We start from the raw sequence: 20,350 nt of genomic DNA, 5'->3' as shown, positions 1-20,350 counted from the left end.
ATAAGTGTATGAAAGCTCAACATGAAAACTAAGTGGGCGTGCATCCAACTTGCTTGCTAAAGAAGACCTCGGGCTTTTGAGGAAGCCCATCATTGGAATACACAAGCCAAGTTCTACAATCAGAAATTCCCACTATTATATGGAAGTGACAACACAGGAGACTCTCTATATGGAAAACATGGTGCTACTCTGAAGCAAAAGTGTGGTAAAAGGACAGTAACTTGCCCCTTCTCTCTTTTCTCCCATTTTTATGTTTTTAGGCTCTTTTTGGCCATAGCATTAAGTAGCAAGTCCTCTTTACTCCCATATGCAACAACCCCCTTACTCGGGTATAAGCTTCTGTCACTCTCGCCACTCACTATAAGCGGATTATGAACTTATTACAATACCCTACAGTGGTAATCCCACATGCTTGCGCGACATGGAGGGCACCATAGAACAACACCAAAATAAAACATACAACTCAAACCAATCACGATCATCAATCAACCCATAGGACAAAATGAATCTACTCAAACATCATAGGATGGAAACACATCATTGGATAATAATATGTAGCATTAAGCACCATGTTTAACTAGAGATTACAACAGGGAGAAGAGGTGTTACGCCACTGCATAGAGGGGAGAGAGTTGGTGTTGACGGTGGCGAAGTTGTTGGTGTAGATCGTCGTCACGATGGTTCCCCTGGAGGTGCTCCGGTGCCATCGGGAGAGAGGCGGAGAGCCCCCTCCTTCTTCTTCTTCCTTGGCCTCCCCTCCTAGATGGGAGAGTTTCCCCTCTGGTCCATGGCCGCCATGGCTCCTGGAGGGCAGGAGCCCCTCTGAGATTGGATCTCTCTCTGTTTCTCTTTTGTTTCCCTTCTATTTCGGACCCCTTCACCGTTTTTTATATTCCCGGAGATTCGTAATTGGGCTTAAATTTTGAGGGGATTTTTATTTGGAAATTATATTTCTTGCGGCGAAAGAAGGGCTGCAACCACCTTACAATGGATTCACAAGGCAACATGGCGCGGCAACCCCCCCTAGCCGCGCCCTGTTGCCTTGTGGCTACATCAGGGACCGTCTTGCATTGATTCTTCTTCCTAAAAATCACATATATTCCAAAATAATTCTCCATAAAATTTTATCGCGTCTGGACTTTGTTTGATATGGATTTTCTGCGAAACAAAAAACATGCAAAAAACAAGAACTGGCACTGGGCACTGGATCAATATGTTAGTCCCAAAAATAATATAAAATGTTGCCAAAAGTATATGGAGGTTGTAGAATATTGGCATGAAAAAATCTAAAATTATAGATATGTTGGAGACTTATCAGACACTATCTTTTGAAGCACAAGAGCAAGGAGTTCATCATCATCAACAACATCTATTACCTTTGGAAGAGTGGTGTCTCCTAGATTGGTTAGATGTCACGCAGGGGCCTCCAAGATGTGGAGTTGAACCAAGGAGTTTGTAAGGACAAGGAGACCGCCTACTTCGTGAAGATCTACCCTGAGTGAGACTAGTCCTTCTGGTGTATACCATGATGGCATAAACAAGGTTGATTCTTCGTGGAACATTTGTGGGTGGAGCCCTTCATGGACTCGCGGAGCCATTACCCTCCGTGGGTTGAAGTTTCCATCAACGTGGATGTACGATAGCACCACCTACCGGAACCACAAGAAATTCACCATGTCTTCATTGCGTTTGCTTTCTCCAACCCCTCCTTGCCTTCATATGAAAAGTATTTACTTTCCGCTGCCTACTATCTTAGACTTGCTAGAATTGTTAAAACTTGCCAAGAACTAAAATTGGAAAAGGCTAAGTCTTTATTTGGTCAAGTAGTCTGACCACCCCCTTCTAGACCTACATGTGATCCTAAAGAGGCGCTAACATTGGCGAAGGATTTGCAAGCCCATAAGTTTTATATGTGGTATCACATGCGACACATCAATGGTTATCAATGGAATCAATTAGGGCACTCGTCGTATCTATAGCCCCATGCTTAGGGAGATCCAAGAAAGAAGAATGCTTCTAATTCCGACATCTATAATTAGTTGCAAGCTCTATGTCACTTCAGAGTGGTCATTTTATTTGGCTCCTTGAGCCCTGAAACCCTTCCATTATACCCATGAATGTTCCTTGAATAAAGACCATGATTACGCTAAAAAAAGGAGCTCACGTTACTGGAGTTTAGGAACACGCTGACACCAAGCTGTACGTGCCCAGGGTGCAGATACGTTAAATCTGCCTACGCAAATGACCAGAACTACTCTTGATGTGGTATGTAGGAGCGGTCCGTTAGGTAATTTGTGTTATATAAGACCATCATAATTAGCAGTCTATCATAGACTAGGCCAATCATCCCTCCACCTAGTTTGGTTTATTCTTGTTGGGTTTATTCCTTTTTTCTGAATTAACGGGTGTGTCGCCCCCGATTTGATTCATAAGAAAGAAATCGGTAAGACAACTAGTCATGACCCATATAAAAAGGGTTCCAAATTTGCACAAGAACAAAACACTGACACCCTACTACTACTTGTGAGCTGCATTGGGATTTCCCCGAAGAGGAGATCGGGATGATGCACTATAGTACATATAAGTATTTCCCTTAGTTAAGAACCAAGATTATCAATTCAGTAGGAGAACCGTGCAAAACCTCGTTAGCAGCACCTACACACACAAAAGCAAATACTTGCACCCAACGCAAACAAGGGGTTGTCAATCCCTTGGCGGTTAATTGCAAGGACCAAATCTCGTAGTGATAGATAGATAAAATAAAACACAAAATAAAAGAACGGTAAATAAATTGCAGAAAGGTATTTTGGATTTTATATATTATAAAGGTAGACCTGGGGGCCATAGGTTTCACTAGAGGCCTCTCTCTCTAACAAAAAACATACAGTGGGTTAATAAATTACTGTTGGGCAATTGATAGAAAAGTGCATAGTTATGACGATATTCAAGGCAATGATCATGTACATAGGCATCACGTCCGAGACAAGTAGACCGACTCCTGCCTGCATCTACTACTATTACTCCACACATCGACCACTATCCAGCATGCATCTAGAGTATTAAGTTCATAAATAACGGAGTAACACCTTAAGCAAGATGACATGATGTAGACAAAGTAAATCCAACCAATATGAATAGACCCCATCATTTCCCCTTAATGTCAACAATACTAATACATGGCTTGTCCCCTTCTGTCACTGGGATATAGATCACCGCAAGATTGAACCCATTACAACACACCTCTCCCATTACAAGATAAATCAATCTAGTTGGCCAAACCAAACGGATAGATCGGAGAGAAATACAAAGCTATAATAATCATGCATATAAGAATTCAGAAAAGATCAAATATTTATCATGAATAATTTGATCATAAACCCACAATTCATCAGATCTAACAAACACATCACAAAAGAATATTACATCAGATAGAACTCCAAGAACATCGAGGAGAACATTGTATTGAAGATCAAAGAGAGAGAAGAAGCCATCTACTAGCTATGGACCCGTAGGTCTGTGGTAAACTACTCACACATCATCGTAAGGGTAGCAAGGTTGATGTAGAAGCCCTCCGTGACCGATTCCCCCTCCGGCGGAGTGCCAGAAAAGGCCTCCAGATGCGATCGCAGAAGAACAGAAACTTGCGGTGGTAGAAAAAGTATTTTGGGTCACTCTCTATTGGTTTCCCGATTTTAGAGAATTTAGAGAGGTGGAATTAGGTGCAAAAGTTTCTGTTTTTTCACAGAATCGTGTCAACTATCAACCAAATCATCCCAAAGGCTTTACTTGGCACAAACACTAATTAAAACACAAAAACACAACCATAAAAGTAGCATAATTGTGTGCACACTCAAAAACAGAAAAGAAACAAGAAACATAAAGATAACTATTGGGTTTCCTCCCAACAAGCGCTATTGTTTTACGCCCCTAGCTAGGCGTAATGCATAGTTTCAAGTGTTGTCATCTTTAGTTTTAAGAGACGTAGAATTCTCTATTTCACCCTCTTTGCCATTATCAATAATATGAACTAATTGAACAAGCTTGGTGCTAAGAGTTCTTATTTCTTTCAAAACACAAAGGGCATCAACCCTTTGTTCCAAGGCATCAAATCTCCTATTTTGCGACACCACATTGCCATTTATTTTAGAAGCAAGATTAAATATCCCACCAAAATTGTATTCCATACTAGTTTTAGTTTATTTTATTAACACGGTTTTACGATAGCTTACTAGAATGGTGGGTTCAATAGTTTCTACCTTTGGTTGTCCAAATATGCTTTTCATCTTTTCATAGGTGTCGAAAGCATTATTCCCAAGGAAATCATTTTCAAACATAGAATCTAAGACACGTATATGAGCAAGAGATAGACCAACATAAAAGCTCCTAAGGAGTAATGGGATGTGACTTTTGGGCTTAGCTCTCATTTGTATTTCTAACAATCTATCCCAAGCTTCTTTTAAAGATTCATCGCTTAATTGCTTAATATTTATAATTCCGGAACCTTTTCCTAGGTAAGGAGGGGAAGGCATATCAGGAGAAGAACCAACCATAACGGTAAGTCAAGCAAACAAACAAGCAAACGAACAAAAAGGCAAACGGAAAATATTTTTGTGTTTTTTTGTAAAAAATGTTTCAGAAGCGGGGGAGATGAAAATGAGAGGCAAATGGCAAAGAAATTTTAAACCAAGTAGACGATAGTTTGCATGCACGTACTTGATAGGTTTTGGTGATGTCTCCCCGGCAACGACACCAAAAATTCTTCCTGCTACTTGTGAGCTATGTTTGGATTTCCCCGAAGAGGAGAGGATGATGCAGTACAATAGAGATAAGTATTTTCCTTAGTTAAGAACCAAGGTTATCAATCTAGTAGGAGAACCATGCAAAACCTCGTTAGCAGCACCTACACACACAAAAGTAAATACTTGCACCCAATGCAAACAAGGGTTGTCAATCCCTTGGCGGTTAATTGCAAGGATCAAATCTCGTAGTGATAGATAGATAAAATAAAACACAAAATAAAAGAACGGTAAATCAATTGCAACAAGGTATTTTTTGGATTTTATATATGATAAAGGTAGACTCGGGGGCCATAGTTTTCACTACAGATTTCTCTCTCGAACAAAAAGCATATGGTGGGTAAACAAATACCGTTGGGCAATTGATAGAAAAGCGCATAGTTATGACGATATTCAAGGCAATGATCATGTATATACGCATCACGTCTGATACAAGTAGACCGACTCCTGCCTGCATCTACTACTATTACTCGACACATCAACCGCTATCCAGCATGCATCTAGAGTATTAAGTTCATAAAGAACGGAGTAACGCCTTAAGCAAGATGACATGATGCAGACAAAGTAAAGCCAACCAATATGAATGAACCCCGTCGTTTTCCCCTTAATGGCAATAAAAATACGTGTCTTGTCCCCTTCTATCACTGGGATATAGATCACCGCAAGATTGGCCCATTACAAAGCACCTCTCCCATTGCAAGATAAATCAATATAGTCGGCCAAACCAAACGGATAGATCAGAGAGAAATACAAATTTATAATAACCATGTTTATAAGAATTCAGAAAAGACTCAAATATTTATCATGAATAATTTGATCATAAACCCACAATTCATCGGATCCCAACAAACACACCGAAAAAGAAGATTACATCAGATAGAACTCCAAGAACATCGAGGAAAACATTGTATTGAAGATCAAAGAGAGAGAAGAAGCCATCTAGTTACTACCTATGAACCTGTAGGTCTATGGTAAACTACTCACACAACATCGGAAGGACAACAAGGTTGATGTAGAAGCACTCCGTGATCGATTCCCCTCTGGCAGAGTGCCAAAAAGGCCTCAGATGGGATCGCGGAAGAACATAAACTTGCGGCGGAAAAAGTATTTTAGGTGGCTCTCTGTTGGTTTCCCGATTTTAGAGAATTTATAGAGGTGGAATTAGGTCAGACGGAGCCACGAGGGGCCCACAAGGTACTAGGGCGCGCCCCCTGGGCGGGCCCTAGTGCCTTGCCGTCTACTCGTTTGCCTTCTGGGCTCCTTCCGAAGCTTCCAGTGTCTCTCTTGTCTAGGAAAAAAAGTCAAAACATTTCATGACATTTGGACTTCGTTTGGTACCGATTTCCTGGAAAACCATTAACAGGCAGAAAACAACAACTGACACTTGGCATTGGGTTAATAAGTTAGTCCCAAAAATGATATAAAATTGCATATAAAATATCCAAGATTGATACTATAATAGCATGGAACAATAAAAAGTATAAATATGTTGGAGACATATCACCTACGGCGATGCATGTGCCAAACTCTATACCCCGGGTCATCAAGCATGAGTCCCTAGTAGTAAGTAAAGCAAGAGAAAACAAAGATCATAACTTTTTCTACAAATGAAATGCAAACATGCTCCATCCTGGGCAACTTTCAACAGATGATCACATCTCCCAGCCGCTAAGTTCCTGAAGACAACTTACATGGACAACGTCAATAACATAGCTTCTACTCCAAAGATACCCCATCGAAGATTCTAGCCAATTCCTATCCTTCGCGTGATCCCATCCTCTTCTTTTTATAACAGAAACATGTGGTAATTTTAATTAGCAGCACCGCTACGGCTCGAAGTATCAACTATTCTTCGTTTTTCTGCACCTTGGACCAATTGGATATCCAATAAGCTATTCGAAAAAAAAGAGTACTAGGATCATGCCTATAAACATGATTAAAAGTAGCATCATTCGTGGCTTTCCACCAAGACTAGATAACTGCCGCCACACCCATATACCATTTGTCTCTGATTCTTTGGAAAACTCTCTACCCACCCACTGAAGTCCTCTACTTTGCTGAGAATGTTACAAATATCAGTCACGCTTTTCGTAACGTCCCAAAGAAATTTTGCTACTAAAAACTTCATAGAAGATGCTCCACCGTTTCTTCCTATTCAGAAAAATTGCATTTTGTATCTTCGCCTTTCCAGTTTCTTTTGAAGAGATTATCTCTGTTAAAACACTATTCTGAAAAACTAACCATATATCGGAAATCCGTTGGTGCTCCCGGGAGCGCACGCTCCTGCACGCGAAAAAATATTTTAAAGTGTGAAAAAATTTCAAACAAAAATTTGTCGCATACATCTCAACATTATATGTGTGAACGTCAAGTTTCGGAGAAAACCGACATTTTTTATGGTTTGTGCAAAAAAGACGAAACGTTGTCTTGTGAAAAACATTTTTTAACACCGAATTTTGTCTTTTTCACACGCGACACATAAGTTGTCGGTTTTTGCTAAACGACTTTGTGAGCATGTACAATATCGAGATGTACGCGCCAAGTTTTTGTTTTGAATTTTTTGACATTTCAAAATATGTTTAAAACACATTTTAAAAAGTAGCGCGTGCTCCCATGTGCCAAAACGCCATATATAATCTTTTCTTTGCAATGGTATTTTAGTAAACCACATCTTTCTGTGAGACCAAACTATTTGATTAGTTTTCAAAGTATATCTTCCCTGACTTTGTTTTTTCATCTCTCGTATATCTTTTCCTTGTTGACTTGACTTAGTTTCTTGGACTTTGTTGAAATGGTTTGGCTTTAGCAATTTGCCATGTAGATGATGGCTAAGACTTGATATGACCCCGACAAGATTAACTATTCCCCCAAAATTCTTATAGTGTTGAATCCCACAAACCAACTATCCCAACTTGAGAGTTTCCTTAAGATTTTTTATCCTTCGAAACCCATAAGAAATCTTTGAATCAAAGACAGATTTGGGGAAGCCTTCGCCCTTCTAATATGGGGAATTTTTTCTATAAGTGAATTTGTGTGAGGTAGACTAGATTAGTGGGGAGTGGAAAATAATTTTTAATATGCGGGCACCATCTTATAACCAAAAGTAAACAAGTTCTTATAGATAGTAGCATTTTTAGTTTACTTTAGCATACGAGGTAAGATATTCTTATGGCCAACTTAAGGGCATATCCAATAGATTTTGCATAATAAGGCATGACCACTTTTTGGGTCAAAATAGTGCTCCAATAGGTGTCCTATATGTAAAAAAAACTTCAAATTTGCAACACCATCAAAATGGGGCACCAAGTGTTGCTAATATGCAATACCTGTGTGGCTGGAGTAAAACAAATTTGCAGCCGCATCCCACCTCTGTGCGTCAGCCGCACCACTGCCATGCCGTCCTTGCCACCAAATCAGCTGAATCAGCACGCCGCCGCCGCATTCAAGGGGTGCATGCGTGTGCCTACAACCACTTCAGTGCCTATTTCCAGTGCGAAAACCATGCTACTCCCTCCGTCTAGGTTGTAAGTCATCTTATGAAAATCAAATAATCCCAAAACACTTAGGTGCGGTGCATTAACTTCTACCTCGTTTCTTGTTTCTTGACATATCAACCAATAAGAGATGTGGGGTGTGCATACCTTTAATGACTTGAGACTACCAAACACGACGTCATGCAGTGGTTAGTTCATTGCATGCAATACTATTAATTAGCAAATAAACATTAAGTTCTCTCGTTTTCTCCTCCTCCTTGGTCACGGTGCACAACCTAAGATGACTTATTCACCTAGACGGAAGGTGGCTCTTCATGTTCAAGATGACGGACATCATGGCGGTTTGGCCGGTCGATGGACATCGAGGGTGATTAACCTTTCATTGACGTTCTAGTTGTCGTCGTCGGAGGAGTTCACCTTCGATCAAGAGGAGACCCTCGTGTATTGGAACTCAGTCAACATCAACTATATATGTGTAAGGGCATCTCCAACGGCAACTCGTAAATTTCCTCACGCACCCGTCTGCGAACAGGGGGCCAGTCCATGGACATGGATGCGGGAGGCCGCCATCCAACCATGGCCGCATACATCCGGCATTTCTCATTATATTTTTAAGTCCGCATGAACAAATAGCCGCATACAAAGTGTACGGATGTTCAAATAGCCACATGCAGCAGTAGTTCAAATTTAAAATATTCAAATATTACATCCCAACATTATTTTCCCTGTTCACCGCTCACTGACGCTCAATCAGATCTTCCCTCAGCCGCTTGTGAGTTGGTCGATGCTGAATTTGTTGATGAATTTGAATAAACTCTTCAAATGTGGCCCGATTCTGGTCTGGAAGTTGGATAGGATCACCCATGTTCTCAAATTCTAGAGTTGCGGCAGCATCGTCACCCTCATCCTCGACGATTATGTTGTGCATGATCACACAACATTTCATCACCTCCCACAAAGTATCCAGATCCCATTGTTTAGCAGGTCCACGAACAACTACAAAACGGGCCCGCAAAACTCCAAATGCCCCTTAGACATCCTTTTTAGATACTTCTTGTTTTTCGGCAAAGTGAGCCTTTTTCTAGCCAACTGGGTTAGGGATGGTGCTGACAAAGGTATCCCACGGAGGATAGATACCGTAAACCAGATAGTAGCTCATGTTGTACTCATGTCCATTGACAGTTTGGTAAGGATGAGCTTTTCCTTCAGTCAGCCTTGCAAACAACGGTGATCGCTGCAGACGTACTGCCTCGCGAACACGGCGGGCGTGCTCGTGGCGCGGCTCATTGGCCCGGTGCTCCAAAGGTGGCAGCCTCTTTGGGACCCAGCCATGTGGCTGGACGTGTTCGTCGTCCTAAGGAACACACTGGACGACGGGTCGGCCATGTCGCCGTACGTGGAGCTCGTCAAAGACACGGTGGTTCCGGCTGTCCAGGCCTTGGAGTGGAAGACCACGGACTCCGAGCGGGTGCGCCGCTTCCTGGCGCAGTGGAAGGACACACTGCCTCCTTCCGCCGTGCAGCGCATCCTCGTAGAGGTCGTCATGCCGGAGCTGACCGCCGAAGTGGAGTCATGGGACCCGCGGGATGCCTGGCGGGCCGACTGCTGTCACCTCCTGCTTCGCCAGTGGATGCCGCTCGCCGGTCCACTGCTGGAGAGCCTATGCGTCACCGTGAGACACAAGCTTGAGAGGGCGCTGCGGGAATGGGACGACGCCGGCCACGCCTTGCTCTCCAAGTCCAACCTTAACCTGGTGGCGCCCTGGAAGGCCCTGTTCGGCCGGGCGAGCTGGGAGGAGTTCGTCGACGGGATCGGCGTCGTGCGGCACCTGGAACAGCGCCTGCGGAGCCTCCGGATCACGCCGCCGAAGCAGAATGACGACGCGTTCTTGGAGGTGATCATGAAGTGGGCGCCGCTCGTGCGGGCGGAGGACATGGCGCGGCTCCTGGAGGCCGAGTTCTTCGGCAGGTGGCGGCACGCGCTCCGTCACTGGCTGCTGGCCGCGAAACCCGCCACCAGAGAGGCCGTCGAGTGGTGCAACGGGTGGGGGCGCGCCTTTACGCCGGAGCTGCGCGAGGATGAGCGCGTGCATGCCCGCCTCGAGGCTGGCATAGACATGGTCAACAGTGCGGCGCAGGGGCTGGAGATTTAGCGGCGCGTGAGAAGGTAGCTCGTGACTGGCCGTGATAAGGTTGTGCTGGGCGGGGGACATTCTGCGAAAACTACACTTCTGAACTTCGAATTCTTTTTATGATTATCATACATGTGTGTGGGTGTATGTAATATCTTGAGAGAAAATAGAAACATGATTTGAGAGACTGAGACACCTTAGTTACTGCAACTCTGCAACTAATGTATGCATGTGATGTGTGGCCAAATGCGAAACACATATTTTCTCTGTCAAACTGCAATCTCAAGTTTGAGTAAAGATTGTTCCTATGCAAAGTTTTCTTCATTATTACGAGGCATGCATATATTGCTCCAATCTCAGAGCTTCTTACATACACAATTCAGAAGAAAATATAAGCCACCAAGCAATGCAATGAACTCTTTCCAGAGCAGAGTCTTATAGACAAAAGATAGCAGAAAACAAAAGAGATCGAGGCAGACTCTTAAGTAACACTTCCGCATCACATCCACATCCAGATCACTGCTATGCCCACACCCAAGAATACTTACATTACATGATTCTCAAAAATGGATGTTAATATTACATTCCAGTGTGGATTACTCAAGATTAATTAAACTTCTAAAGATAATAACAAGGACGTTCTTCAGAGCCGTTAACATTCTGTTTTTTTTTTCTGCGGGAGAAATCTTTACAATCATCACGCACTACCTCCAAAACCTCGTTCGGACCTGAGGCAATCCAAGTCATGATCCTACCATGAACCCTACCAAAAGAAGCTAAGCTATCACTAGCCTTATGTTGTGTGCGAGAGACATGAGTAATGCAAATACCTTCACCACCGATGCATACACTTAGCTATCAAGCTCTCCACTTGAAATTAAAGACACTGCCGTGGTAGAATCCATCTCAATGGATATAGGCAGGTCTGATCTCTGAATTGCTGAGGATAGCCCTTCCATGCATGCGCACAATTCTGCCTCCAGAACCGTTTAACATCAGATAAAAATCAATTGGATTTCTAGTTTAGCGACCGAACAGACAACCAAAGGTCTTACGTAATGGTTGTTTTATCAATCTCAAACTGTGGAGGGGGAGGGGGATAATTTGGAGATTTTTTCGTGTCTATGAGTTCCTTGCAACATAATTGTACTAGTGTTTCAAGATGAAAAACAGATACAACTGTAGGAGATGGTTAACACCACAAAAGGTCATAAGCCCCTCCACAATTGGAAGGGAGAAACTTGGTTGAGGTAAGCAGATGTTTACTTTTTCATCATGGATTTCCAGTGGATGAATTAACACCACAGAAGGTTATAAGCCCCTCCTAATAAATTGGAGGGCCCAGAAACTTGTTGAGTTAAGCAGATATTTACTTTTTCATCATGGATTTCCAGTAGATGAATCTTGCGCACTTCGAAACTTGTTGAGTTAAGCAGATATTTACTTCTTTTTATGATTATTATTTCTTGAGAGAATATAGAGACACGATTGAGACATCTTATTTCCAGCAAGTCTTCAACTAATTTATGCATGTGTGGTCAAATGAAAAATACATATTTTTTTCTGTCAAACTGCAATCTCAAATTTGAGTACAGATTGTTCCTAAAGTTTTCTTCATTACTAGGCATGTCTCAAATCTCAAAGCATGCTTACATAATGAAGAAGAAAAAGTAAGGTTCCAAACAATGCAATGAACTCCGGAGCGAGACTTACTCGACAAAAATAGCATCAAACAACATCAAACACAAGTTAGTTTAGGACATTCTTATTCGTGCCGCAAATGAGGGTTGCAAACCCTTTTGGCCAATACTATGACCCCAAGTCCCAACTCTAAAGTAAGATCAGTGTCATTCTGAATTCATATCCACATCTAGGTCACTGCCATACCAGCACTCAAGAATATGAATATTACATGATTCTCAAAATTATGTACTGATATTACATGTAAGTGTGGAGTACTCGACTTCATAATCATTAGTCTACGCAAACAAGATTAATCTCATGCTCATGACCTATTTGGATCCAAACCAGTTCGCTAATCTCTGAAATAGATAAACAAGCTGGAGCATTCTTTATGTAACAAGTTGAAAGAAACACTAGTCTGTGCAGATAACGACAGGGCAAACACTGTGAAAACCAGCATGAACGTCGTACCTGTTCTGGTAGACGGCTTCGTGTTAATATACTGAGGCGCAACTCCACAAATCGCGTACATAGTTAGGATTACAACTTGTGTACCAAGGGATAACGAGAGAGAGATCATATACTAACAACCTAAACTATCTAGTGCCCTGTTTGGTTCGGCTGTGGATTTCTAAAAGCGGCTGTGAAAAATCTGCTGTGGAAAAACAACTGTGGAAAATCTGATGTAAAAAAGATGTAGGTCATTTGGCAAACCAGCTGATACAACTTTTTCAGATTTTGGCCCGCAGCGGAATCAGATTTTGAAAAACACGTCCTGGGCTGCTTCCGCTTTTGGTTCAGATTTTGGCAGCGGATTTGTAGAATCGGATTCTGCTGGGTTCTCCCTTTGGTTCAGATTCTGCTGCGCGGTAGCGGAATCTGTCGATAAAAGCTGAACCAAACAGGGCCTATGTTCGGCTGCCCTTGGAGTCCAAGTAATCAACCTGTCACGACCATGTGTGGGTGTGTTGCTTAACACCCTCCCTTAATCACAACTTTGTCAAGTTGAGATTACGCTTGATTTCTTCAAAAGTTCTTGTAGTTAATGATTTTGTGAAGCCATTTGCAACCTGATCTCTTGAATGCACAAAACGAATTTCCAACTGCCGATTTGCAACTCTTTCTCTGACAAAGTGGAAATCTATTTTAATATGCTTTGTTCTTGCATGAAACATATATAGGATTAGCAGATAGATAGGTAGCACCATGGTTATCACACCATATGCATGGAGCTTTGGTGCTCTTCACACCAAGTTCCCTCAACATTGATTGCACCCAAACAATTTGTGCCGTAGCATTTGCAAGTGCCTTGTACTCAGCTTCTGTACTTGACCTGGATATGGCACCCTGCTTCTTTTCACAACATGATATTAAGTTGGATCCAAAGAATATTGCAAACCCACCAGTCAAGCGTCTGTCATCTATGCATCCAGGCCCGTCGAGAAGCATGTGCGAACGATGCAACCGCACAGGCCCCCGATCGCAGAAAAAAAAAACAAAAAAGCTCGTTCCTGTCGAGCGAAAACTAGAGAAAACGTTTGCGTACAAGTTCATTTTTTATCCCCCACACAGAGTCACACACTCGTACGTAGCGTCTTCTCCGCCTGTATTCACGTTGCCATCAGTCACACTTTGCTGAGAATGTTACAAATATTAGTCACGCTTTTCGCAACGTCCCAAAGAAATTTTGCTACTAAAAACTTCATAGAAGATGCTCCACCGTTTCTTCCTATTCAAAAAAATTGCATTTTGTATCTTCGCCTTTCCAGTTTCTTTTGAAGAGATTATCTCTGTTAAAACACTATTTTGAAAAACTAACCATATATCGGAAATCCGTTGGTGCTCCCGGGAGCGCACGCTCCTGCACGCGAAAAAATATTTTAAAGTGTGAAAAAATTTCAAACAAAAATTTGTCGCATACATCTCAACATTATATGTGTGAACGTCAAGTTTCGGAGAAAACCGACATTTTTTATGGTTTGTGCAAAAAAGACGAAACGTTGTCTTGTGAAAAACATTTTTAACACCGAATTTTGTCTTTTTCACACGCGACACATAAGTTGTCGGTTTTTGCTAAACGACTTTGTGAGCATGTACAATATCGAGATGTACGCGCCAAGTTTTTGTTTCGAATTTTTTGACATTTCAAAATATGTTTAAAACACATTTTAAAAAGTAGCGCGTGCTCCCATGTGCCAAAACGCCTTATATAATCTTTTCTTTGCAATGGTATTTTAGTAAACCACATCTTTCTGTGAGACCAAACTATTTGATTAGTTTTCAAAGTATATCTTCCCTGACTTTGTTTTTTCATCTCTCGTATATCTTTTCCTTGTTGACTTGACTTAGTTTCTTGGACTTTGTTGAAATGGTTTGGCTTTAACAATTTGCCATGTAGATGATGGCTAAGACTTGATATGACCCCGACAAGATTAACTATTCCCCCAAAATTCTTATAGTGTTGAATCCCACAAATCAAATATCCCAACTTGAGAGTTTCCTTAAGATTTTTTATCCTTCGAAACCCATAAGAAAATCTTTGAATCAAAGACAGATTTGGGGAAGCCTTCGCCCTTCTAATATGGGGAATTTTTTCTATAAGTGAATTTGTGTGAGGTAGACTAGATTAGTGGGGAGTGGAAAATAATTTTTAATATGCAGGCACCATCTTATAACCAAAAGTAAACAAGTTCTTATAGATAGTAGCATTTTTAGTTTACTTTAGCATACGAGGTAAGAAATTCTTATGGCCAACTTAAGGGCATATCCAATAGATTTTGCATAATAAGGCATGACCACTTTTTGGGTCAAAATAGTGCTCCAATAGGTGTCCTATATGTAAAAAAACATCAAATTTGCAACACCATCAAAATGGGGCACCAAGTGTTGCTAATATGCAACACCTGTGTGGCTGGAGTAAAACAAAGTTGCAGCCGCATCCCACCTCTGTGCGTCAGCCGCACCACTGCCACGCCGTCCTTGCCACCAAATCAGCTGAATCAGCACGCCGCCGCCGCATTCAAGGGGTGCATGCGTGTGCCTACGACCACTTCAGCGCCTATTTCCAGTGCGAAAACCGTGCTACTCCCTCCGTCTAGGTTGTAAGTCATCTTACGAAAATCAAATAATCCCAAAACACTTAGGTGTGGTGCATTAACTTCTACCTCGTTTCTTGTTTCTTGACATATCAACCAATAAGAGATGTGGGGTGTGCATACCTTTAATGACTTGAGATTACCAAACACGACATGCAGTGGTTAGTTCATTGCATGCAATACTATTAATTAGCAAATAAACATTAAGTTCTCTCGTTTTCTCCTCCTCCTTGGTCACGGTGCACAACCTAAGATGACTTATTCACCTAGACGGAGGGTGGCTTTTCACGTTCAAGATGGCGGACATCATGGCGGTTTGGCCGGTCGATGGACATCGAGGGTGATTAACCTTTCATTGACGTTCTAGTTGTCGTCGTCGGAGGGGTTCACCTTCGATCAAGAGGAGACCCTTGTGTATTGGAACTCAGTCAACATCAACTATGTGTAAGGGCATCTCCAACGGCAACCCGTAAATTTCCTCACGCACCCGTCTGCGAACAGGGGGCCAGTCCATGGACATGGATGCGGGAGGCCGCCATCCAACCATGGCCGCATACATCCGGCATTTCTCATTATATTTTTAAGTCCGCATGAACAAATAGCCGCATACAAAGTGTACGGACGTTCAAATAGCCACATGCAGCAGTAGTTCAAATTTAAAAATATTCAAATATTACATCCCAACATTATTTTCCCTGTTCACCGCTCACTGATGCTCAATCAGATCTTCCTTCAGTCGCTTGTGAGTTGGTCGATGCTGAATTTGTTGATGCATTCGAATAAACTCTTCAAATGTGGCCCGATTCTGGTCTAGAAGTTGGATAGGATCACCCATGTTCTCAAATTCTAGAGCTGCGGCAGCATCGTCACCCTCATCCTCGACGATTATGTGGTGCATGATCACACAACATTTCATCACCTCCCACAAAGTATCCAGATGCCATTGTTTAGCAGGTCCACGAACAACTACAAAACGGGCCCACAAAACTCCAAATGCCCCTTAGACATCCTTTTTAGCTACTTCTTGTTTTTTTGGCAAAGTGAGCCTTTTTCTAGCCAACTGGGTTAGGGATGGTGCTGACAAAGGTAGCCCACGGAGGATAGATACCGTCAACCAGATAGTAGCTCATGTTGTACTCATGTCCATTGACAGTTTGGTAAGGATGAGCTTTTCCTTTAGTCAGCCTTGCAAACAATGGTGATCGCTGCAGCACATTGATGCCGCTGTGAGACCCGGGCATGCCAAAGAAAGCGTGCCAAATCCAAAGATCTTGTGGTGCAACTGCTTCAAGAATTATGGTGGGCTTCTTAACATGACCCCGATATTGCCCTTGTAAAGCCTTCGGGCAGTTCTCCCATTTCCAATGCATGCAGTCAAGAGACCCAAGCAAACCTGGCCACCCTCTTGCTTCTGAGATTGCCAACAGCCTCTCCGTGTCTGCCACAGTTGGTTCTCTCAGGTACCGTGGTCTAAACACCCCGACCACTACAGTTGCAAAACTGACCATGGCATCTCCGAATGTTCTCTCAGACATACGTAGGTACTCGTCCCATGAATCAGCGGCCATGCCATGTGCAAGCATCCGGAGTGTGGCCGTGCACTTATGGTAACCAGAGAACCCAATCGTCCCCACAACGTCTTTCTTCAGGATGAAGTAGTCATCATAGGATAGGACGCCATGGAACAAACGATCGAAGACAGTCTTGCGCATCCGAAAACGCTAGCGTAGATGGCCAGCGAAGAGTGCATCGGGGGCAAAGTATTCAACCATCAGTGTCAAATGCCATCTGCCCTGTTGCGGGTTGAGCACTCGATGACCCTTGATCGAGCCCTTGAAATTGAGAACACATTACTCCGCACGCTCCGCATCTTCAAGGACTGCATACATCATCGCCGTCTCATTGTAGTACTCCTCCTCGTACGACGAGCCGTCAGACGACTCAACATACTGCCCGTATATTTACTCCAAATCAGAATCCATTGCTAGAGAGAAGAAGGGAAGACTTTTTTAGCTCCGACAATCCATCGAACCGTTGTCAGCCATGGTGAGTATATCAACAGCGGACGGTACCTGGCGGGGCGGTCGGAGGACAGGGTTTGAGCGGCAATGGAGGAGAAGCAGGGTGGAGTCCTTCTGGAGCGCTGGAGGTGACGGACACGTAGAGTTCCCGCAGGGGTGCGGCGTGGCGGTCGGGGTGGTGGAGCGGCGGCTAAGGCAAGAGAGAAAGAAGGAAGAAGAGAAAATGGGAAGGATGGAGGCGCGAGGACCGAGAAGGGTTTTGGGTGGGCCGGGGTTGTTGGAGTCCTACGTGTCTGCTATCCGGACTCCCGCACCCCCCACTTTTGTCTCCAGTTTGCGGAAGAAAACGCGTCCGAACCGTCTCGCGGACCTATACAGGCCCGCGTTGGATGGCTTCGCCAGTCCGGACAGGTGCGAGCGTTTTGCAGGTCCGCCTTGGAGATGCCCTAAGACAAGTATAGAGTAGTAGTGATCTTTTATGTTTGATCAAGTAGTATGATGAAAATTTGTGTTTAAGGTTTAAATCTATGTAATGTTCGGATGTTTGTTTGAATTGATCTATGCAATATGCTTTCCAAAAATAATTTGTTTTTAGGGCATCTATTGAAGTTGGAGTTCTTTGGAACAGTTTTGGGTGTTGTAAAATTAACTTTGACGACCTCTAGGTGCCCTATGCACCTATCGGTAATTCTCTAAGGGAACAGTGTAGAAAGGAAGAACATGAACTGGGATGAATGTAAAATTGTATCGAGTCTTTGGAGCATACATTTATACAAGCATTATATATCCTTGAAGAGCGTGATTCCATAAGTCTTGGCGTCTCTACTTCTCCAAATCAAAATAATAAAGTTTTTTAAGAAATAGTAAATTACTAGAAATGGAATTACCCTTTAAGAAGAAAGAAGATAATAATAAGATTTACACACAATTACGCAGAAACTGCGATTTTTTATAATATGAAAGAATACACATATAATTGTGGCATTTTCTCAAAAAATAAGCTTCCTAAGAAGGAATGAATTTGTACCATTAGTATTACCTTTTAAGAAAGAAATGAAAAAACTAAAATAAAATCAAAATAATGAATTTCTCTAAGGAAGAATGAATAAGTGGCATCGGTAATACCCTTTAAGGAAAAAGAATAGCAAAAAAAAAAGACACAACTTGCACATGGTTTGCAAAGAAGTTGCGCTATTTTTATAATATGTAAGAGTAAGCATATAATAGTGAAGTTTCACAAAAAAAGTAATTTCCTAAGAAGGAATGAATTAGTGGCATTGATAGTACCCTTAAAGAAGAAAGAAAATTGAATTTCCCTAAGATGAAATAAAAACTTAAACAAAATCCAAATAATGAAGTTTTCTAAGAAAAATGTATTAGTGTCATTGGTTTACCCTTTAAGAAGGAAGAAAATGAAAAATAATAAAACAAATAAGGAGCTAATTTGCAAACAATTCACACTAAAATTGCATGTTTTTATAATATGCAAGAATAAAAATATAATAGTTGAATTTGCACAAAAAGAATTTTCCTAAGAAGAAATGAATTGTGGCATTGGTATTATCACTAAAGAAGAAAGAAATAAAATAAAATAAAAACAATCAAAAGTCCAATTTTTTCTTGAAAGGATGAATTAGTGGCTTTGGTATTAGTCTTTAAGAAAAATAAAGATGAAATAATACATAAAAAATAAAAATAATGAGGTTTTATAAGGAAGAATGAATTAGCGATATTGGTATTAATCTTTTAGAAGAAATAAATTAAATTAATAACTAAAAAATAATAATAAAAGATTTGCTAAGGAAGAATAAATTAGAGGCATTGATATTACCTTTAAAAGAAATAAAATAAAAATTTTAAACAACCAACGGCAAAAATTGCACACAATATTCACAAAATGCTTTTTCAAAAATATTGAAGAATAAACATATAATAGTGGAATTTTCGCCAAAAAAAAACCCTAAGCTGGCGTGAAGTAGTGGCATTGGTTTTATCCCTTGAAGAAGAAAGAAAATGAAATAATAACTATTTTTTTCTTCAAAACAAGGCACAAAGAATTTGTAGCATTAGTATTACCCTTTAAAGAACAAAGATAACACAAAAGTTTGTTTTTAAAACGTGCACATAACTTTGCTCTAAAAATGTACTTTTGTAGTATGCAAACAATAATCATATATAGTGCAATTTTTGCACTGATTGCATAGTGTTTATGTGTATACATTTATACTCACCCAACATCCAAAAATACCCATAGAACAAAAATAAAAACCAAATAACAAAACAAAAGGAAAAGAAGAAGCAAAAAGACATAAAAACAGAAAAAATATAGAAGAAATAAAGGGATAGAGAGGAGGGCTGGATTGCATAGTTAATGGACTTCGGCCCAGTAGCAAATTAATTGACCCTCAAATATAGGGCGTCGAAAAAAGCAAGCATAGCACCGATAATCCACTTCTGAGCCCAGGCTCAGCTGCTCCCGTGCTGACGAAAAACATCAAAACAAATACTCGAAAAATTCAAAAAAAATAATCCATTTTTGGTGTGATAGATAATTTGTTGCGTGAAGTTCGCTCCAATTTTCAAATCATTTGAACATCTGAGCAGCTCTCGGCACCGTTTTGACCCGATTTTTTGAAGTTTACTGTTCACACACTATTCTAAACCGATTTGTCTTTTGGTTGAGAGGTACTCAGATGTTCAGATTATCTGAAAATTGGGGTGGACCTCACACATCAAATTATCTACCACACAATTTTTTTTCAATTCTCCAATATTTATTTTGATTTTTTTCTAACCGGGTGCAGATGAGCCTGGGCAATGAGATGCTACACTCGCCTAGCACAACAAAAATCAACGACCAAGAAAGACTGACCCAAATTATCATTCAGTTGACTGACATATAATAACTAAAGTAAAGGGAATAAGTGTAGAAAGGAAGAACACGAAGTAGGATGAATGTACAATTGTATTCAGTCTTCGGAGCATACATTCATACAAGCATTATTATATGCCCAGAGAGCGTGATTCCATAAGTCATGCAAGGGACGGAATTGCGCGGGATTCTCAGCTATACACCATATTCAATAGCGGGAAAATACATTGTGTTCAAACAAGTCAGCCCTTGAATATG

General features: G+C 41.4%; 2 protein-coding genes across 2 annotated transcripts; one reads left to right on the top strand and one right to left on the bottom strand.

Moving 5' to 3' along the window:
• Positions 1–9,390: 9,390 nt before the first annotated feature.
• Positions 9,391–10,442, top strand: LOC109760719 (septin and tuftelin-interacting protein 1 homolog 1-like). Its single transcript, XM_020319522.3, has 2 exons — positions 9,391–9,405; positions 9,531–10,442. Exons 1-2 carry the CDS (start codon positions 9,391–9,393, stop codon positions 10,440–10,442), a joined length of 927 nt encoding a protein of 308 aa, XP_020175111.3.
• Positions 10,443–15,905: 5,463 nt separating this feature from the next.
• Positions 15,906–16,911, bottom strand: LOC109776368 (uncharacterized). Its single transcript, XM_020335005.3, has 2 exons — positions 16,308–16,911; positions 15,906–16,165 (listed from the first exon to the last, which is right to left on the bottom strand). The coding sequence occupies exons 1-2, from the start codon at positions 16,909–16,911 to the stop codon at positions 15,906–15,908; spliced, it is 864 nt and encodes a 287-aa protein (XP_020190594.3).
• Positions 16,912–20,350: the final 3,439 nt, after the last annotated feature.

This window comes from Aegilops tauschii, chromosome 2 (assembly GCF_002575655.3).
Source record: "Aegilops tauschii subsp. strangulata cultivar AL8/78 chromosome 2, Aet v6.0, whole genome shotgun sequence".
In the NCBI taxonomy this organism is placed as follows: domain Eukaryota; kingdom Viridiplantae; phylum Streptophyta; class Magnoliopsida; order Poales; family Poaceae; genus Aegilops; species Aegilops tauschii.
Note: the sequence above shows the minus strand (reverse complement) of the source record. Positions and strands in the feature narration are given on the sequence as shown.